General features: G+C 33.2%; 1 protein-coding gene across 3 annotated transcripts; it reads right to left on the bottom strand.

Annotated features, from left to right (window-relative positions):
- Nucleotides 1-1,471: 1,471 nt before the first annotated feature.
- LOC105317556 (protein AF-9) lies at nt 1,472-19,666 on the bottom strand. 3 transcript variants are annotated; one of them, XM_066086892.1, is made up of 6 exons: nt 19,526-19,662; nt 19,288-19,313; nt 16,007-16,190; nt 10,543-10,769; nt 6,880-7,002; nt 1,472-6,494 (listed from the first exon to the last, which is right to left on the bottom strand). In XM_066086892.1, the coding sequence occupies exons 2-6, from the start codon at nt 19,303-19,305 to the stop codon at nt 4,608-4,610; spliced, it is 2,439 nt and encodes an 812-aa protein (XP_065942964.1). In that variant the 5' UTR covers nt 19,306-19,313; nt 19,526-19,662; the 3' UTR covers nt 1,472-4,607. The 3 variants fall into 3 exon arrangements, with proteins under 3 accessions (XP_065942964.1, XP_011412528.3, XP_065942965.1); XM_011414226.4 differs by lacking the exon at nt 19,288-19,313 and having other exon boundaries at nt 19,526-19,666; XM_066086893.1 differs by lacking the exons at nt 10,543-10,769; nt 16,007-16,190; nt 19,288-19,313; nt 19,526-19,662 and adding an exon at nt 7,144-7,518.
- Between the last annotated feature and the right edge of the window lie 4,024 nt (nt 19,667-23,690).

Genomic DNA, 23,690 nt, shown 5'->3' with positions numbered 1-23,690 from the left:
TTCAGTCTGAAAGCTAAGATAATTCGATTACATGCTCACATATACTTCCTCTATATACTTATCAATTTCATAATTTTCTTATTCTACAAATTGGTGTAGTTCAAAATATGTGGGTTTTTTTCCTAATAGGTAGAAATACATTTTTTTTAAAATTTAGAAATTTAATCCGTAGTTTAACAAAATGATCACCATATCCATATTCATATTATATGCATATTATATATGAAGCATCGTTTTTGAAACTGGGGGGCTCATCCAAAATATTGACCCCCCCCCCCCCCCCCCCCCCGATGCTACGTGCCTGTCCTGAATGACCATTGGTCCTAAGATTCAAATTAAATGTATCATTTGGAACTCGACTGATTATTAAGTAAGACGCCAGGGAGAAGAGAACGTTCTTAATATAAAAGAATGTATTAATTTTTTTAAGGCTGTATTGATCTCCTTTGGAAAAAAGTTCAATACAAAAAATATAGGAAAATGCCCAAATTTAAAAGATAAAATGTATGGATTTTTTCTTCACTAGTAGAAAATGATTTATAGCTGAGCAAATTTTAGGTAGATCTGATGGTTAATTTTTGACCATCCAGCCTCCTTAATTTTCACCATGTGATTATGAATAATAGGCACTAGAATTAATTGCACTTCTTAGATTTTATACCCCCACCTTCCTATGAGGGCCCCACCCTTCTCCCCTATCTCTTTATCATTACTATACGGTTCACTCATGTCAATAAGACACCCAAAGGGAACAAAAATCATGACCAGAGTGCCTATCCAGTTATCGTGAACTCATTAATTCTTAAAATCTAAAAAATTTTTTTTTTAAAAAGACTTTTCTCAAACACACAGCAGGAGCTATAGTTTTGTTGATTATAACTTAACCCTCCAGCCCCCATCATCATTGTAAAATTCAAAATTTTGTGAATATCGGCTAAGAAGTAGTTCTTTTCAAGGGAAGATACAAATGTTCTTGATTATGTAAACAAATGACGACTGCCAACTATGGATTACAACAGGTCACTATAGTGACCCATGTGTCGTTAGAAGACGCCAATAAATCGAGCCACAATTTGACGCATTATTTCCCAGAAACATTACACTGACATAATATTTTCTGTAAACAGATGCTTTCAGTTTACGTTTGTCTTTCCTGATCTGTTGTATTCGAAACCAATGATTACGCAGATCATTTTTTTTTTAAATTCAACGATCGGTCTAATGTTTACGTCGGTGGGTCATGGCAGTGACGTCAATCATGAATATATACATGAGAGGTTCCTTACGTCAAGATAGAAAATTAATACTCATAATTAATTTCCTATTTAAAAATCAAGATTCAAATCAATGTCTAAACGTTGGCGTTCATTATTTACCACTAGAATCTAAAATATAGGTCGCATTCTAAAATCGCTATGTATGTACAGTGAAACACCTGATGCTTTCAATGAAAAAAAAAAACAGCTCGAGATTTTGTTACATGATTTTATTTTCAACCAGTGTGATAACATGATAAAGCACCAATAGTGATGACAGAAAAATAAAAAAAAAAAACCACAAAACAAAACACATTTAGCTACCAAGGAACTTGACGACACGTTTAATATAATACAGATTCAGGCTACAGGACCCTTTACAAACCTTGTACACAAAATTTTTGTTGATTTCTACCAATAGGAAGTACCGTACATGCATTACATTATTTCATTCACAGAAAAATGGTTGACTCATACTTCCTTAAAACATCATGCATTTACATGCATGTAGCACTTGTATATTTCAAAAAAAAAATTCCCTTCGTGTATTTTGGTGCGTCACATTTTATGACCATATCCAGTTTTTTCCCCCTCTGTACTGATAAACAGAAAATTAGATTACTGATAAACAGAAAATTATCTGATCTAAACAAGCTAGTTTATATACAGACAATAGGGCATGATACATAAACACATGTACGCATGCGTGTATTCATTGTTATCATTGACTTATGTATCTGAAATGTCACTCAAAGGTAGGTGGGATAATATCTCAATGATATGTAAATAAACAATTAAAACACAAAAATAAATAAGAACTTGGCACTGTCTTCACAAGCATCTGAATATTACATGTAATATAACTACATTTAAAAGAAGAGACAGGACCATCTTCCTTTTCTGCAGATGTTTAAGAATTTGGAGCTTAATTAAATTAATAATATATCACAAAATTGAAATTTCAGAATTTAAACAACAGTACAGATTATATAAAAAAAAAATAATTAAATAATGAAAAAGATAGGATTGATAATGGGTTTCACAAGGGCCCAAAAAAACCCTTCTGTACTATAATAAAAGATAAAATACCATCCAAAGAAACTAGATCTAACAGAAGAGATTGAAATAGCACTTTTTCTGATAATAAAACTTTCATCCAAAATTGAGCTCTCTATGTAGCTCTAATACATTTATTTTTCAAAAACTGTCAGAATATGATGACATGCTACAGTCAGTTGTTTTTTTTTTTTTTAAATTGGCAGTGACAGAACTCGCATAATAAATGTATCATTGTTGTTTTTGAAACTGTATGCTATTCAGAGCAATTCACCAGCAATATTGGACTATGATAAACAAAGGACAATTGTTTAAGAAAAATAGAGGGAGAACTTTCATTAAACAAAATCTGCATTACTAATGCAATTTTAAAAACAAAGATAAATAATTAAAAGTAAAATCAAATTTGTACATCAACTGTCCTGAATAAACAGATCTAGAACCTTTAATTTTCTTCCTGTTTTAACAATTAGTTTGCCATATATTCAAGTACAGAACTGTATTCATGAACACAAAATAACATCCACTTGTTAATATATAAATGTGTACAAATACTGTAAACCAACTTTTATTCGCGTGCGAGAAATTTACGCCAGGTTAGCGAGAGCCTCGTCATCGCGAATATTTCTCGCCGCGAACCAATCCTTTGTTTATAGTTTTTATAACAATACAGGTCTAGTTAAGGCTTGGTCGCGAACATTAGTCGTCGCGAACCAGTTTATCGGCAGTTAATTGCGAAATAAAGTCGCTTCGAATAAAAATTGGTTTACAGTAAACCAATGGACACTGATCATGTCTGCAGACCCCTTAAATAAAGGTGAAATCTTAAAATTAGAAAACTCCCTTATATAAATACAATAAGTAAGACTTGAAACAGCACTTATGACACATTTCCACTCACAGATGACTGAAAAGTGAAAAGAGATTAAGTAAGACTTGAAACAGCACTCATGACACATTTTCACTCACAGAAGACTGAAAAGTGAAAAGAGATCGGAATCCGACTTTTGAAGGCCAGTAACAACATAGAAAAGAAAACAAATGAACACAGAGAAACCGAGACTAGACTGGAAGCAAGGGAGGCAACTTGCACATAACCCATCAACGTTACGTAGGTAGTATTTAAAAGGAAAGGCAGAGAGAGTTTTTAGGTAGCCCAGAAATTACAAACTGTCTCATATGAAATGAAAACCTTGGAGAGACGATTGAATCAAAAAGATTACAAACCAGTTTAAAAAAAATGATTAATACTTAGTAAAAAATATATCTTGGTGTATCACATTAAGTTTAAGGTGACATCAAACTATTTGAGGAACATTATTTTAAGGTGAATTGAATGTAACAAATACATGTAAGTTACATGTACTAAATGGAGACGACTTGACAACAAAAACATTAATGTACAAAATATTGCGTAATTGATGAGAACAATGCAAAAGCACACCAAACAAACTAGTACAAGTAATGCATGCATCTAAAGTGCACCTTTGATGACAACACTTCCTCATCTTAGAGATAAAGAGAAAGAAGGAAGAGAGAGAGAAGGTTCAAGGATGCACTGTACATAATACTGTGTCTGATCATCTTGCTAATAGAGATGAAAATCGAAGGTTGCAAATTACATAAGGATGTTACCCATGGCACATTATTTGCATATCGTGCATTTAAAGTGTTTTTCATGCTTGGCATTCAGTGATAATTGTAAAACAAGTTTGCACGCAACACAAAAAATTGCTCACAAAATGCTATTTTCCTTTGCATATAAAAAAAACAACAATAGAATTATAAAATAACAAAAATGTCCTTGCACGTCTGCATAAATAAGGATGAACAAAATACAATGCAAGATGATAAAATGAACATGGAAATGACTCAATATAATACATCAATATGTACAAGATATGCCCAAACTTCCTCTTTCTATAGATTTGTGATTTCTGTTCAAAAATTACTGCACAAGCTATAAAAAGGATAATTTATAAATCTAGCCGATTAAATCATCTTCATTTTTTTGGTTGATTCTCACAAAAATGATAACTATGAATAAACTTGTGCAATGAAGTGGCTCAAAAACAAAGGAAATATGAGAAAAACATAAAAAAATTACCCAAACAGGTCTTGCTTTTATGTGAATAAAAAAAAACTTCAATAGAAATCCAAATATTCAATACAAACAGGTGTTACATGATATAAAAAGAAGAGAACTTTTTTTCTTAATTGAGATCATTTTTTTAACTTGGATTTAATCTATAAGCTATAGCCTTATAATTCCTTGCCATTCATTTTGGTCTACAACTACACAGAGCAGAGAAAATTATGAATTTTCTTCACCGTTGAACTGTCTAGCTCACAGAGATCAAAGTCGAATGTCTTTTCACTAATCTTGTACAAGCCGGTTTTCTCGATCTCCTGCACTACCCTTTGTATCACCGAGCGGTCCTGCATAGACTCCAGCTTCTGGTGCAGCTTCAGCAGTTCAATCAGATCTTCTCCATTCGGAGCTGTTCCTAAATGTCCGTACCCATTTTCAAAGTTGAACGTTTCGGCCACGTTTTCTTTCTTATCGCTCTCTTCGTCGTCACTGAGGAATTCCTTTTTCAGACACATTTGATCGTTTGACTCTATGCTGAATGACCGAACTTTTTCGGTTTTAATGTTCGTGAACTTTTCTTGAGACACCTCTGACTTGTAAATATTCTCTTTCCACTCATTTTTCTCAAAAGACTGAGGAACACTGTCTGATTTTTCACTTTTCATGTCAGTTACCAACTTCACATCCTTTGGTTTTTTATCCATTGGATTTTTCTCCAGTTTTGACCTATCCTTTGAGTGTGACCTTGAATGTTTGTCTGTTTTTTCAGACGCAAATACATTAGGTGTGGATGATTTTTTGGATATATGCTTGTCAGACCTGCTGGATGCCTCTTTGTCCTTTTTCTCGGATGAGGATGAATGAGAAGATGATTTAGAACTGGATTTCTTAGATTTGGACTCTTTGGAATGCTTGGATATGTCTTTCTCCTTTGTTGATTGTTTGGATGATGAATGCCTATTTGAAGTGGACGTATGCGAATGTGTGGATCCCGTCGGTGAATACTTTGATGACCAACTCCTTTCTGAAGCAGCAGGAGAGATGGACCTTACAGACTTATGAGAACTTGGATTTTTGATGGAGGAGGGTGATTTTGTCGATATTTTATGTTGCGATAGCGGTGAGAGTTTTGAGACAGATTGTGATGACCATACATTCAGAACGTTCTCATCCAGCTCTGAATCACAACTCGAACTGGAGTCACTACTTTCCTCACTGTCCTTATTTTTCTCCACACCCTCGATAATTTCTTTCACAACCTCTTCATCCTCATCCTCAGATGAGTCCTCATCCTCAGAGGAGGATGACGACGAGCAAAACAGTTCCTCAACTCTTGGTTTTTTCTTTGGTGGGGCTGATTCTGGTGTAGCCATACTAGGTCGCTTTGGAGTATCCAGAGCCTTACTCAACGACTTGGAAATCTCTTTCACCTTTTTGTCAACAGAGAGAGAACTACTTTTACTTGAAGATGATGATTTCTCCTCTTTGTTCTCCTTTCTTGAATGACTGCTTTCAGATTTTTTCACTTTTTCTCTCTTCACACTATCACATAAATTTTTTGATCCGTGCTTGTCTTTTTTCTCTGCACTATGGGACTTGAGTGCAAGTGGATTCGGAGAGTTGGTCACAGAACTTGAACTCTTGTGCTTTAATATCTCTTTTTTCCCTTCTCTCTCCTTATGTTCACGCTTCATTTTCTCAAACTTTTCTTTGTCACGCTCCCTTGAGTCTTTCTCCTGTGAATCCATCTCTCGCTTGTGATGATCCTTGTGCGGGTCTTTGGAACTCTTGCTTCCATCTCTTTCTTTGGAGTGCCTTTTCTTTTCACTTGACCTGTGTTTCTCTTTCACCTTGACCTCAGGAGGAGAGGACACAGATGAAGGTCGTTTGGGTTTTTTCATCAGCACGCCGTCTGTGCTAGAAGTGTCATGGGGTCGTTTCTGCTGACTTGCCTCTTTGGGTGACCTTTTCTCCTTTCTTTCCTCTGTACTGAGAGAGTCTTTGGAGGTGGATGAGGATACCCCATGTGTTGCACTGGTTTTTGAGGACAACTTGGAGCTAGAACTTGATTTCTCTTTACTTGTTTTCTCCTGAAATATCATCATATCAGTTACTTGACACAGTTCAATCCAATACTACATAAACTCCCTCAATTCATCTAACTCAATACATTTTATGCTTATCAAACACTTACATGGTCTTTAATTTTTTTGTGATATTTCAAGTTTAACAAACAACATTTAAAACACGTTTAAATTTACTTTTAACTATGTTCACAATATATAATTGGGGGTGTTCTAGTCACCAATCAATAAGAGCCATCTACTCTTCAATACGCCTTCTCTTTCAGAACAGTATATTTTCAAAACACAGCTTTCAATAGGGCTCACAGAAATCAATTCTCCCTAGGTTAAGAATCAGTGAAAGATCCCAGAACCAAGACCTGATATAAGTATACATGTACATATGTCTCACCTTGCTTGGTATGTGGCTGGATTTTGGGGGTCGCTTGCTACTGTCCAGACTTATGGGGGCATCAAAAATCTCGGTAAATTCTCCCATTGGTACCAGAGGCTCACCAGAGGGTCCAACCAAAACCTTTGTTTAAAAAAAAAAATATAAAACATAAAAGGTAAATGTCTGTCAAATTGATGATCTTTTGAACAGAGGCTAAAGAAGATTTGCATGCCCTGAAATTCAATCATCAAACGAATTCTAGAATTTCTCAATAAACCCCACCATCTTTGCAGTAGGTACAGCTGTGAATGGCAATTTCTCCACTTGGTGTCTATAGTAACTATTCATGATGTGCTAATCACACATCCAATGCCTGTGAAGACTGAGTCTAACAAGTCCACAGATACCAAGGAAGAAGAAAAATAAAACAACACCTTTCAAGCTGAGCACACCTGTACTGTGTGGACTGGTAATGACATTACACCTGTGGTCATTTTGTTACATCCTGGTAGTTAGTACTTTGCTTAAAGAAAAAAACAAACAACGTTGATAAAAAATACCCAAAAACCCTGTTACCAGGAAGTTCCAATTTTGTCCTCAGAACAGGTTAGCAAGCCAATGTTTACCGTTCTTTTGATTAATTCATGAGGATTTCCTACATATATCAATGATGCACTTAGCAGAAGGTGATATTTGTCAATTTATTGATGAATGATTTTGGTAGCCATTGATAGAAAAAAAACCTGTATTATTAATACTGGTCTTGGATAGCTAGGATCATTCTATACAGGGGATAGAATCATTACCCAAGCCTCTTGCGACTTCTTAATTTAAATACAGTTAACTTTGACACATACGATAAAGTGTCCACTGCGTTTATATTTTCCTTTACCATGTGAATATTGGTATTCAGGGAACCTATTGTAGCTGGTGCATGCACACCAATTCGTAACATGGTATACATTTATTCTTAGTACATGTAATTCTAATAAACAGCTGAGCATTCATTTTCAAAAAGACTTTGAAAGAAGTTGAGTTTAAATGGTGAAAAATTACTCATCGATTTCATTTTCCCGTAGAACTTTATTTAGGCTAAGATTGAAATTTAATTTCTTAAATTATCAGTATATTATCTTATCTGAAACAATTACCGCACTCTCAAAGCCACTTAAATTACGAATGATTTTTGAAAAACCATATTGCATAGATTGCTAAACTTTTTGTGGATTCTAATTCACCAGTTAAAACTTTTCCAAAAAAAGATCATGATACATCTTACTACATAACCTTAAATCTGAAAAAAAAAATGGAATCAGTATTCAAATATCATTCATCTTTCTCAGAAATGCATGAGTGCTTAAACATTGACACGGGTTTACTCTGAGAGTTGTAGATGTGCATTAATACACGTACATGTATGTTAATCGTCCTCTTCTATATTTAAAAGAGAGGTACAATATTGATTTGTTTTTGCCATGTTACTTTAGAAGTGGGAACATTACAAACATAAACCCACAAAGAAAGATGTCGTCAACATGTTCCCGCTGTCCTAACATGTAACCCAAGGTGTTTCCTGTTACGTTTATAATAACAAAAACACATTAACGTCTGTACACTGTGAAGGTCGTTGCCAATTTCAGGAAATCATTATACAGACATGCCATCCACTACCTAATATGAAAGCCTCTACCAAATTCACTAGTAGACCATTCACAACTCTGAATGCACGGGTGACCAGAAATATACTTATCAATCTATAGTACATGTATTACATTTTCAAAAAAAAGAGTATTTGTCTATTTCACCTGTACCTAAACAAAGAGTCAACCCCCCCTTCAATGTTCATGTCAGCTGACCCTAGCTAAGACCATATGGATTTGTTTTTCACACCTCATCAAGAGCAATGTTTAAAATTCTGTTCGTTCAGTGATAACTGTTTTATTCTTCTTCATTCAATAAATCAATGCCTCAGACTTTAATTTTCTACATATCTTAGTACATGCATTTGACTACTTGTGTATTTATGATTATAAGAATTATGACATAAACTGGAGCAAAATTTGTGACCTTGTTCAAGCCTTCAGGATGTTCATATCACATATATACAGTTACATGTTTTTGTACCAGTTACACTGATGTTAATACACATCAATTACACATTCAGTCCTTTCCACTGCTTACTCAATTTATTATCTGCTAGCCAAGACCTTTACAAAATACTGTACACTGCATCGCTGCATGCATTTATGAAATGTGAAAGCAAGCAGATTTACTGAAATTGTGCTGTCAAAAGAAGAGAACAAAAAAATATAGAGATTTCCTGTAACAAAAGAAATGTCCATTCTGTTTGCCAGAAACATGTAGCATTTCTTTCTGTTTTAAATGCTAACTATTAATACCGGTACTCTTAATAAGATCATGAGATTCAAAGATTGTTTTTTCATAAATTTAACAAGTCCATATAGCGTTTAAGTGTTAACAAAACTCTTTGCTGTTGGGTCAAAAAATTTTGTTTTATAATTAAAATGACATCGTTTAAAATGCACTTTATAAACACTTAATTACATACACATGTATATATTGCTTCTCTCATTCACCTCCTAAAAATCAAATTCAATTTAATGTTTTACTTGTCACGTACCTTTATTATTAATACCTACATTTCTCATTTCATAAGCTAGTCCAATGATTTTTAATTCTTGATCAGTTTTTGAATTTGGAATTACGAATTATTGGTAAATTGGGAAAATCTAATAAGACTATACAATGTATTTCAATGAGCTGTAACGTAAAATACATTGATTTGTTTTAATTCCATCATTAACTTCAACATTGTATTTTTATTGATTTTTTTTTTTTTGTTCTCAGATATTTTACTTTTAAAATTCTAAAAATTCTCTCTTTTCCTCAGAAATATTAACTTTAAAATCACTATCATCCTTATTGTAAAATACATGTACACACACACATGTGTGTATAATGTTTTCTGATATAGAGTTCTATTGATGGAGCAATTAAGGTACAACACATATGTAAGTACATCTGCTACATACAGCAGGTCATGATTTGTATCCTGCAATGAAGCCGTTGTTTTTGAAATTTGAACATGGAGATTAATTAAACCCACGATGAAAAGGATGTTTATTGAACACACGGTTCATACGTCAATGTTGAAAAACTAATTCTATCGTTATTTTAATTTCTAGGGGAGTGTTAACAACAATTTGAGCTTTGAAATGTCAGAGTCTCTAAAAAGCATCTCGATAGCAATTAAATTTGAAATGGGGCAGCTGATTATAGATTTAAAAAATTTTAAGGGCCAATCCTCTCTCATGATGTAATGTGTAGGCATTATAAGGGATTCTGTATAAGGTTTTAAAAACAGTCATTCTGATCACTTATTATACTTGGTCAGTTAGTCTACTATAAAAATTTCCTGTCCTTATATGGTAATAGTCAAGAGTTGATTTTTATGAAATATTCCATTTATAGAATACAGTCACTGTAATTCTCAAGAACAATTCCTAAACAAAACTCTTTCACAATACTTAGTGAAAAATCCTTCTGAAGTAGGTACAAGTACACAAATATATATATAAAATTTCTAAATATTTTAAAACTACGAAGATGATTGGAATCACATGAAGTCGAGGGGGGGTAAAAGAAAAGTTTGAAACCTACCCCTCCGGCTTTGAGAAGTTTCTTCTTGAATTCATCTGTCGGGTTTTGAAAGGTAAGCTTCTCGCATCGGATGTGATTGACAGGTGGGCAGTCCTCCAGCTTCAGGAAGAGGTCATATTTAAATCGGATCTTTCTGGGTTCTTCCTTGTTCTTGAAATAAATGTCAATCGGCAGCTCAAACCCTGCGTAGCCTTGCTCCTGTACCGCATAAGGGGGTTCGGTCAGAACTGAAATATATGAAATTTGGTGTGCCATCAGGTTAATCAACGTATCAAACTATTATACAACTTGCACCAAGTCTTTCATGCATCTGTCCAAATTTAAAAGCACCGTGACCATGTCAACGGAAATGTTTACTTTTAAAGTGCATAACATTACTAACTTATTCATATGATAATTAATAACTGTCAGATGTTAATCAAGTTATAAAAATTAATAAGCATACTTAAAAAGTGCTTTGTGGGCCATAATGCTAAGATCAGCAATATAAAATTTATAACTGTCTACCAGTATATGAAGTTTTGGCTATACTCAGCAATAAAAAAAAAAATTGAATCCATCAATTCAGATAGGTACAGTACTTCGTATTTCTAAGGCATTTAATAGCTAAATTAACTTTTAATTCATATGTGTACTTCAGTATAATACTATAGGTATAAGAAATAGCAATTTTTTCTGGGCATACATGTAGATAAATAAGATAAACATGTTCTTTTTTTTAAATGGATTTGACATTAATGTTGACTTTTTACGATGCTAAATATATACACATGTACTATCTAATCTTATGTACATGCACTACAGCCCAAAGAAACTTTTAATGACATTAACATGTATAGATATATATGCATGTAACATTGTATCACCAAATCCACAAGTACATTCCAAAACTATTGTATCTACTTATCAAACCTATAACTTATTACACAAATATTTCTTGAAAATTCTGAAGACAAAAGACAAAAGACAAAGTCTTTAAGGAATACTGAAATCTTGGGACACAAAAACGTCACCAAAAAGAATTAACTTAAAAATTTGTAAAGAGCCTAAAGGAAACCTGGACTATTTAAAAAAATATATATAAATACTGATGCTGGACTGCAAGAACTCGTTTAAATACTTCTAACATTTTATAATGTTCAAAACATAATCTTTCCCCAATGCTTAGACTATACTTATCTATGTATTCTAAAATGGACAACAAATCATGCTCAGGTAAGCTAAAATCAAGGCCTTCAAAAATTATTAAATGTTTTGACCCAACGTCAGTGTAATTAAAACATTTTCATTCTGATTCACTGTGCTATTTTTCGTTTTTCCAATTAAAATACCATATAGCCAGTGCCCACGGAACAACCACTCCTTGTATGATTTTAAATTATTATCAATTTAGGGCATTGACTCATCGTTGAGACAGTAAACATATTTTGCATAAATGTTAAGAATCTTTCCTTCAACATTTAACGATCAATTAACTGTACCTTATTATATAAATTCCCATCCTTTTACTTAGAGTAAACATTACAGTTGAAATATTACCATCTTTCACTGAGAGCCTATATGCCAAGGCAACATTGACACATCAATTATATAGATCTCTCTTTTGCCTTCAACATCTTTATCAAAGAAACATTATGCACGCTGATTATTGTAAAGAAAACCCCAGTATCAGCTTTCCTGGTCCTTCACTGCTTCCAATATCCACAAATTACCGACACTAGCTATAGCTGAATTATCCCACTTCTTATGGTACAGTTAAGAGTTAATTGTCCCATTCCTCAAAACATTAGTAGAACCATTTATTGTTATTGCTACCAATCATTGACACAAAACGCAGGCCATATAAAACTAAATATTGCAACTTGTGTACGTGGGTGAGGGAAAATAGGAGACATCAAATTTTTTTTTGAAAGACCTTTCTTTTTACCCGCTGATCAAAGAGGGAATCAAGATATTTTTATTATTAATTCATTAACAAGAATAGTTAATCATGTAATTGCACAAAATAATAAATTTTCCATGGATCGGTAATTCTGTCACATGTTAATTTTTTGTTCCTCTGCACGAGTTCAATGCTAGTACAGATGTATGAAAGTGATTCTTTTATATCCTTGTATTATCTTCATGTTGAGAGATTCATCACTCTCAGGCATCTTTCATTAAATAATTTTGTACATTAATTTCTTTAATTAATTCTCTGAAATTATTGTTTTTCTGCCTTTGTTGACAAGATTTCCATACCTCGCCCGGGAAAAACAAAATGCGAGTGATAATCACCAGCATTATACCCCGATATGATTGACCACAATTAGCAAGCATGCATAACGTAACAGAATTATCAGTGTTCATGTGTGTGTATTGTTATTTTTTTTATATATAACAAACAACAAAACAATTGTGTTTGTTTAGATTGGTTTTCCAATCCTCAGCCTCCATGTGTTTCTTTTTATCATAAAAATGTTATCTGTCCTTCAAACTTTATAAATGATATAAAATATAGAAGATATATATTGATGGTATCCATGCATTTTACAAACACGATGGATATAATCGAACTTTTTTTTTTTAAGTTGTAACGGTGCATTGGTGGCTCAAACCTCTTTACCAGTAGATACAGTGAAATTCTCTAAATCAGACAAAAAGGCCATTTTACAAGGGGATTGCTGCTTTATTAGGGTTCAGTTTTTTAAGGGTTTTCTCAGGGTTCATAGAGAAGAAATAAAGAGGGAGCTGGCCGGGACTTTTTACATCGGGCTATGTTGAAGGGATGCTGGTTTCAAGGAGTGCCGGTATTGAACCGTTTCACTGTATGAAGTAGTTCTCCCTGAAACCACTAAGCAGAGTACTTCTTCTTTGAATAACTGATCGTAATATTCACACTAGAAGTCAATATAAAAACCAAATCTAACATGGTACAAATAAAAAATCCTGATAATTTAGAGTTACTGAACATGGCCGAGGATCAGAGATCATTTAAAAACATTACAAATAATTATTTTTGATAAAAAAAATTTTAAGTGTATAGACTATCTATAGTGATCAATATGATCTTAATTTTACAGAATATGACTTTGAAATACTTGAATGAACATGTTGAGCTCCACCTTAATGGTCATGACAACAAATGAGTTTATAATCTATTTTGTACAGAAGTTATGTTAAAAGAGCAAATTTAAAGTACAACAAAATCAACAAGAAGCCAAAAGGCCTTGATGGTCACCTGAGTACCATAGTCCTGTTAGGTCCAATGGGAATCTCGGGTTATCTATACCCAACCTCCAGGGACCAATTATTGCAAAAAATTTATAAAACAAGACCTGCAGGATTCTAATTGTCAATACCTTATCATATTCCAGTTTCATTCACACAACTTGCATATAGTTTTTTGCCAAAAGCATACATTGCACAGGAAATTAAAGTTTTTAAGATGAAGTCTACAATGTAAAATTGTTGACAGACATACAACACAAGAGGAACCCGACAGACTCAAGAAACCTAAAAAATAAAAACATGTTTACTACATTAGCCTTACCCAAAGGCCTGAACCCCTGACCCAGGGGCCATGAATTCCATAATTTAGTTAGAGGGCTTCATGGACATTGTTGTATTGAAGATTGTTGAAATATGGCCCATTTTTGGCATATTTGGCCCCATCCATTAGACTCTTGGGTAGGTTAGGTCATACATTTCACAAGAAACTATTCTTATCCTACATGTAATAATGTTAAGTTGTTAATGGACAATGCCCAATGACAGACAAGGACCAATTGCAATAGGTCACCTTCGTGACTGAACTAAAAAATGGTTGTGGTTGAGTGATGGGGGTGGAGAGTGGGGATGTGGGCGAGGATGGGGAGTGGGGGGAGGTAGGAGTGTGTTGATACATGTACATTTATCACAATAAGCTTTAATATGTCAATTAATATCCTACAAATCAATATTTTGTCAAATCTCCAATCCTTTGCATAAATAATATTTTTCTAACCTCATGTAACCTTATCAAATAAACTGTAGTGATTCATAATAGCATTCTAAATTAATCCATTCTAAACTGAATTGTCAATACATTCCTGAAGCAGCAGCTCACAGTCTTACAGGTTTTGATACACATATGGTTTTGAAGGTCTGTCAGGTTTTAACAAACCCGTCTTGAAATTTGCCACATCATGATTTAAGGGTGACAAAAGTTCAACATTGAGATGCCTTTTCCCAGTCTCTTTCATGCTGCATCTGTCAGTGTAATCTTGTCACAGAGCCAACATTTTACAAACCTATGACATAATGATAAATATTGATTCTCTCTTCAAAGGGATTCAACGCATAAGACAATACTTTTCAAACTCATATACAACTTTTCAAAGACGATCAATTATTACATTTATCATTTACAAGATGCCAATTGTGTTTTGGGGTATTTCTCTACTGTTTCACATTCTATGCATCAGAATTGGTAAAGAACTTGACAGATGAATTTTTGGCCATTCCTCTTCGGGTTTTATATCTTTCTTCTTTTTTTTTTTTTTTACACTGACTTGATAAAAGACACATGGTTGGACAACGCGTATGAATTATTGATAAGCTAGCATCACGTTGCATGTACATACAGATTGACGCAAGGCAATCACCAAGTGGGAGTTCCCAATACAACTTAGTTTGTCTCTATATCGTTGGCGAAACTGAACAGATCCAATAATCTAAATTCAAATAAAAACAGACCCTAGCTGTTGTCTCAAGCAAATAGAGACACTCTTCTTCATTCAATACAATAGTCACATTTAGAAGATATTCTCATTCAGCATGTTCTAAGCATATCAATTAAAAACTTTTTTTAAAGGATATGCTGTAGTGTATTACCCAATACAAAAATTGGCTCTATGCACATACAAAAAAAATATCAAAACAAAATAAGCCAGATATGTATATACTAAATATATTGGAAATGCAACTAACTCAACTCAATGTAATATCTTGTCCCTACAGTACACAGGTACATAATTTCATAGTTTGATCAGGACAATTCTTGTTTCCATTCAATTTCTATTCTCAGTTATCACATTAACTGTTGAAAAAAACACCCACTTTGGAATACAATCTAAATATTACTCAAGGTTCATAATTTACACTTTACATTCCAGCTTATAGCGCTGCATGAACATAAATATGATGGATTTTACTTCAATTATGCCCCTTCCCCCATTTCTGAGATTACATAAACATTAATATATTTGCTTTGTATCGAACTTGACCATTTTGTACAGCATGATTAAAAATTCATTAACAAACAATCCCTATTAACAAGAGAAAGAAAATCAATTCATCAAAAAAATAAACTCTTATTTTGCTTAGCAAACATGACCATGAAGAAGTTGCTAAACATCCTGTTAGTATATCATACATATATATATATGTCCCTGATTAAACACAAATCCCAAAATTTCAAATTCAATCAAGCAAACAACAATACCTCTCTTTGGATTGTGGAAACTTCCGTGTAGGTTGAACACCACTTTCTCGATGAAGTAGGAGATGTTGCAGTTTTCGGGGCCTCGGACGTACACTGTCCAGTCATGCGTGAATCCCTCAGGACTGCGAATCTTTTTAACCGTGGCTCTATGTCCGAGTTCTATCTTCACTTGTACCGCACAGTTCTGAAAGTATTGGACAAGATTTTATTAACCACAGGACTTAGTACAATCTCTAGATTTGGTTATTTTTTATTCTTGAAAGGAAAAAAAACCGGATTCTCAGACAAATCATTTCTGATATTCTTTAGACAACACAATGCCCTTTATAATAGTACAACCTGTAAATCATTATTTACTTATAGTTATGATAAACAATAATATTTGGATGGCTTTCTCTAAATCATCTGCTAATCAGCAATTAATTTGAACAATTAATAATATACATCACATATTTATTACCCATTTGACAAACTAATAAAGCAACCAAAAAAAAAAAATTGGAAATTAAACCAGAAGGTCAAACATGCAAAAAGCTATCAACTTCATTTGCAGGATAAAAACAAAGGTCATAGACTAAAATCCATAGATAAACATGATAATTCTTTACAACCTTGACAATTCAAATTCATTTTCAAAATGTCAAACAGCAACACCATATAGTCGGTATATATTCAGAGTCTCAAAATGAAAAGTTGACAACTGTCAAATGTGGCCCTGGTTGTAACCCTCAAAAGATCAAGAGAACTCATTTGGGGTCATGGTCGCTCTGTCATATACTGTAAACGTATTTACATTTTGCCTGTACAATATTTGGCGGAAATTAGTTTCTGACCAAGTTGGCGTGGATTTGAATCAGCGTATTCCTGAAAGTGACTATTCTTATATATATATGCATGGCATTTAGCGATGTACTAGATTTAGCGGAAGCCGCACATTCCGCCAAAAGCACTAAAAAGAATACACGGCCAAATGTAGTATGTTTACAGTAAAATATTCCATTCTACATGTACATGTTCTATAATATCCAATGTAAGAGGAGGCAATAGATCACACTATAAATATGATCACCAATCTATTCAATAAGTCTCATTTTCTATCTTCTTGTATATGTAATTTTATGAATTCTCAAATATTAGAACACAATGTTGCAGAAAAAATACTTGATGATACAATTTTAATATCATATATTAGTTTTACTGTATCATTTTCAAAAACAGCATGTTGAGGCATAAAAAGAAACTTTTAAAGGTGGTATATTAGATATTATAATAAATTCCTTTTCATTCTATTTATTTATACAGTTTAAAAGATAATAACATGTTTATGTAAAAAAAAAAAAAAAGGCTGAGGATCAGAGAGCCTTAATTATACTTTAATAGGAAGTTATGTCACTATATGGATGTGTCCCATACCAGCTTTTAATTAAGGCAAAGAAGAAGACTTAATTTGTTCTTTTTTAAATCAAAATCCCAAAATGAAATGAATGCACTTTGTTTTTAAAATATTACTGTAAACATCACAAGTCCTTTTAAAGTGTAATAAAAAAAAATCCTGAAAGTCTATAGATCGAGGCACAAACAAGTTTTAAGCTGATAAAAGTTGTTATAAAAACCCATGCATTTACAATATCATGAAAGTAAAGAAGTAAAAAGCAAAACATTATCAGTCAATGAAGCTTTCACTAATAATATTAATGAAACAAAATCTACCTTAATCTATAACTTTAAATTAAGAGAATGGCAAGTTTTAGGTCTTTACTTATATTCTTAAATTAAAAAAAAAAAATGTGACATATTACTTCTAACTGATATGTAAGATAATTTAAGCCTCCCTACATATTCTTGTCAGCAATAAAAAAGCAAAAAAAAAAAAAAAAATGGTTTTCTTAAAACTGGCCTGATTTGCAAAACCAATTATTAAATTAAATTAAATCAAATTAATAAATTAAATTAAATTCAATTAACGTTACTGCTTGACTTGCAAAACCAACTATTTAAAGTTACGTACTGCTTAGTGATCAACAAATGACCCATCAAATCTGCTTTCAAATTTTAGAGACTGTTTATTTAGCAATTAACTATAAACACAACTGCTTTTGCTGTAAAATTTGAATATTTTTCAGTACTCTCAAAATTGTTCTGAAGGGATAAACATATTTGAATGTCTAGAAATGGCCATCCAGCCCTCATAATATGTGTCTTATCCATATTTATTTGTAACATTTTATTGTAAAATAAGTTATAAAGGTCACATAGTAGCTTATGTGTGATAACTTGTTTAATTGAATTAGAGGTTCAGAGAGGCAAAACATAAACAAAATACTAATATGCACAGATTTCTGTTGAAAATATTTTTAGTTACCCTTAGCAAATCAAATGATGAAGCATTCATACTTGCAATTATTCACTTAAGTATGCTATTTAATACACAAATTGTGCTTGAAATGAATTACTTTTTACGCTATTTACGTTGACTCAGATAATAGTCACATCATAAAAATGGGACATTAAACGTGAGATGTTCGTTAATGAAGATAACTTTCACACTCTTACGATTATATTCAAGAAAGTGGGTCCAATTGCCCAAAAGAGTTACATTAGACTAGCTGTTTGGGAAATAATATCCAAAGAAGGTAATAAAATTTAAGTTCCACAATTATTAATCGTTTACAAGTATTTTTAACAATAAAATTCTGCAAAAATATATTTAAATGTCACAACTTTTGACAGACAAGTTTTCCTATGAGCCTATATTTTGTGAGATTGATCCCTCATCACTGAGGGATATCTTCAAAACAGTACTGGCGTCGACCAATTCTGCCCATAAGGACCATTTCTTGCCAGTGCATTGTGACATTATTTTTCGATTACAGTTTTATGTGTAGTAAAATGATGCAACTATGCTTTGGCAAGAAATGGTCCTCCTCGAGAATTGGTCGTACGCCAGTAAGGCTACAAAAAAACTTGTTTACTAAAAGTTGTGACCTTAATGTACTTTTGAACGGATAAAACACATTTTGTTTCCTTAATTGTAATTTATTGCCCTTGAATATATTATATATCTTAAATGAGCTCAATTAAACCATTTGGCCGATATTTTGGTGATGGGTCTGACACTGACGAAACCTCAAAGAGAAAGATTGGATAAATAACATTAATATCTGAAGAAAAGAATAGAATATATATAATGATACAGATTTATCGCATTAGAGTTGAAAAGAAAAATATATAAAATTAGATTTAATTCATAAAAAAAAAAAAAAAATAGACTAATATTGTACCGATCGTCTCATTGTCATACCGCCACCTGTAAAATTTACGATATGTAGACAATATTCACGATATAACAATTCTCAAACTAGTTGATTTCTGAGAAAATAAACACCTCAAAATAAGACGAGGGGCGAGCCAGACTCGAGACACTCTCATAAACACAAAACATTAAAAATAAACACATTGAACAATGACAGTGCGGGAAAAATACGCTGTCGTGAACCCTGTGACGTGTAACTCAAATACCTGAGTCGACATATTCCGTCTACCCTCTGATGTGTATTTCTGTCTTCAAAAATCTTCAAAACTGTTCCATGAAACATCCAGAAGATGAAATTTTTTATGAAAATCACAAAAACCATGTGTAGGCGGAAATGAGCATTTGCGCATGTTTGTACACTAATCTCCAAAACGAACCGGAGTGAATGACCAATCACGGAAAAAAGAACCAGGAACTGATAGGGAAAAGTCCGTGTGCTAAAAATAAATATCAAATTTATTTACCAAATGACAAGTGTTTGATGTGAACATTGTAACGTTTTCAGGCAGCTTGTTATTCAGGACTGAATGGTCTAAAAGTTCATTAAAACGAAGGTATGGGACATATTGTGACGTAACGTTACATGTACAGTGTACTTTAATTATTTCATTTATTTCTTATGAATAAATTCTTTGAATGCCTAAAAGAAAATTACCGATATCGAAATCCTTTTGATATTTTTAAATCTTTAAAAATTTATACGTATTCTATAATAAATGTATTCATACAATGAAATGTACAGTCTAAGAATTTTTAAACTGGGGTTTTAATTTGAATGACATAATAGTGACGAACTAGGCCTATAACTATTCTCTTTTGAGAAGTGGACAGGCATAGCCTACATCCACATGTGGATGTAGGCTATGCCTGTCCACTTCTCAAAAGAGAATAGGCCTATAACCAGCTGATAACACCTTAATGGAAAATCCCGCGGCAGGAATTTTCAATTTGATCTACATAAAGTGTTTAAAAACAAAAATCCTTGTGCAATTTCCCCTGAGAAGACCCGGAAACAGGTAAATCCTGTATGATAATTATCTGTACACTTACATGTATATATATATATATGAGTTATGTTGAATGGATCTGGTTTTCCCCGTAGAGTATTACTATGTGTACTTAAGTATTGCCATTGACTCGGAAATTGTGATAAGCACAGACTACTGACTTGCAAAGTTTTCTCGTAATAAAACTAAAAGAGACAAAATAGGTAGGGGAATTTTTTGGGTTTTTTTTTTTTAATAAAATGTTGCATGTAGCTACCTCTGTATAATAACCATACGAATCACTAATGAAAGCACTTAAGTAAGTACGTAAGTAAGTAAATAATTTATATGTGTTTCAATTGGATATGCACGTATACACATTGAAATGTAACATATTATTGCTATACAGTGTAAATATACAGCTGGCCTTTCGGACCTACATGTAAATGTGTCACTGTTATAATACTATATATAAAAGTCAACGTGAAAGTTTTGTCTCATCCTGAGAAAGTTACAAAGTAGTGTTTTTAAATAAATCGTTGTCATTAGAATTTACGGAGCCTAAACACTAAAGTGGTTTCTTAAAGAGAGTTGTGTAACTCGTTATATATTATAAATGAGCAAAAATTTAAAAGAAAGTGTTCTTCAATTTCATTTAAGCCACAAAAAATGCAGATTGGTTCGCCACGAAACCGCCAAGTCTCCGCGCGAAGGGGGCCGAGTATCCAACATCTTAGTTGCGCCAAAGTGGATCATATGTGGGTTTTTTTTAATGTCCATCAATAGTTTTCAGTGGAGATGTGTTGTTTTATTAGCCGGTATGTTCTAAGTTTAGCAAAGTTTTCGAGATTTGATAGCCATATGCATGTGTTTTCCAATATAGAATGTTGAATGACTATAAATTGTTCGATGTCGCAGATCATTGTTATTTGGTATATATTATCATATCACTGGCGTCGGAAGCAAATTGAAAGGGGGGGGGGGGGTGGGGCTAGACTAATCCTCAGAAATATGAAAAAAAGTAATTCCAAAAATCATGGAAATCCTAATCCGGGGGGGGGGGGGGGGGGGGAGAATATACCTATACTTCCAAAAGAAAAAAAAACTTACTTACCCAAATTTAAGCCCCCCCCCCCTAGCCCCCCCGTTTCCGACGCCTATGCATATTCGTCGATTAGAAGACTAATATACTTCTGCTGATGGCTCCAAATATCTCGTTATTTAAATTTTTATCCCAAATGAAAAATTGTTTAATAATTTTGTTGTTATCCATTTTTATTAACCTATTCCAAAGTCGAACCATATCAATTATTTGGGGTTTTTTTGTCGAGAACTGACAGGTGCCCATCAACATTCTCCCCGTGTATATATAGCTAATAATGGTGCTAATCTATGAGTTCCAAGGAAAAAACGTTTAGTGCGATCCTGAACTTGGTCCATTAAGTGAAAATTCTGATAACCCCACCCCCACTACACTATTTGTGGACTGATACAGCACAGCTGACTGTAAAAAAAAAGAAGTTTTACGAAAGATGAAATCTCATACAAATGTATTTTTAAAGTTATAAATGTTTGATACATGTATTAACAATTCTAAAGCCTGCCCTCCTGATTTAGATAAATCTTCAGCGTTATATAGTTTTGAACTCTGTTTTCGTTGAATAAAACAACAAGATATAATTTGTAAACTGAAACATATTCTACGCTTGTGTTACCCACACGAAAGGTAAATATACTCCTTTCCATGTTTCCCTTTCGGAAGTACTTTTTTTACTTGACCAAATTGATTTGTAAGTGCCATTGCGTACATCACTTAGTCACGACATTAAGAATTTCCTGTATATCCTGTTCATTTGTAGTAATGAGGGCTATGAAGAAAAATTCCAATATTTGTTTGGTTACTAGGGACTTTTAACTTCATCAGCAAGACCATTAATGAATAAAGCGAATAAGGTCGGTGACAGGTTGTCACCTTGTCTTACACCTGAAGTGCATTGAAACCATTCAGTATGTTTATCTCGATCCTAAGCATACACACAATTCAGTATTCTGATAAAATATTTTAATGTTATTGTCTACTCCGTTCTTTAATAGACAATGTTGTAGTAAATCTCAGTCAACCGTGTCGAATGCTTTCTGTAGTTCAATAATTGCAACCAATGTGGAATCTCTGTTTTGTATTAAACTGTCCACATCTTCACAACTTCGGTCTTTTCTAAATCCATTTTGTTCGTCGACGAAAAGTTCGTTAACGCTTAAGTAATCTAATAACCTGTTGTTAAGCGCTGCACTATATATATACATTGGATAAGACTGAGAGGAGACTTATGCCTCTGTAATCAGAGTTTGGTTCTTTGAGTATAGGGAAAAGTATTGCTTTTTTCCAAAAAGGATGGTATTTTTTTTTACTCTCAAATATAAAGTTAAATAGTGTGTGCAGGGCTTTAATTATCATTTCACAGTCAAACTTCGCTATCTCGAATTGGATGGGGCTGCCTATAAACGAGATATTGAGGGTAAAATACTTTAGATATAGGTGATTGGGACTTACAAATCACTTCGACATATCCCTTGTATTCGAGATATCAGTGTTCTAGATATCGAAGTTCAACTGTCAATTGCTAGCAGGCAAATAAATAAAAAAGGATATAAATCTACAACCATTTTAACAAGAGCTTAGACTTTCAGAAGTTTTATCAAACAGCAATGTAACGTACATGCAAGCCTGTTTATGTTATTGTTGGTCAATAGCCACGGCTCTTTAAAATCAACAAGATTTTTCTGGCTTTTGAGCTAAGACTACGCAGTCTATGCAATATTTCACTCGAAACCAGCGTCCTGTTTAGCTTGTCCTGATGTATGAAATAGAACCGTTTTAACAAGTCCTTGGACTTTCAGTAGGATATGTAACTATCTATGTTTTGTGTCAAAACAAGCTAAAATGACGCTGGTTTCAAGCGAAATATACACCGATTGCATAGCCTTACTATGCCTTAGCTCAAAAGCCAGACAAATCTTGTTGATTTCAAAGAGCCATGACTGAGTGGCCTACAATGAAATAGACATGTCTATGTCACAATGCTGTTTGACACAACTACCCAAAGTCCAAGCTCCTGTTAAAATGGTTCTATATTGTAACGTCATACCGAAAGTCCAAGATCTTCTTAAAATGGTTCTTGTTCTCACAAATTACAATTTTTCTCTTTATAAGAGGGTTGTTCAGAAATTATTGAGATAACACAAATATCTCTCTTTCTAAGTGGCAAATTTTAATGAAAATTGGCCTAAACATTGAAAAAACATAACCAAATAATTGAGCAAAGTAACATTACAAAATAGTTAACAGTTTGTTTAAAACAGTACATAAACAAGTCGGTGGTCGGGG

Source organism: Magallana gigas, chromosome 6 (assembly GCF_963853765.1).
Source record: "Magallana gigas chromosome 6, xbMagGiga1.1, whole genome shotgun sequence".
NCBI classification, from domain to species: Eukaryota; Metazoa; Mollusca; class Bivalvia; order Ostreida; family Ostreidae; genus Magallana; species Magallana gigas.
Note: the sequence above shows the minus strand (reverse complement) of the source record. Positions and strands in the feature narration are given on the sequence as shown.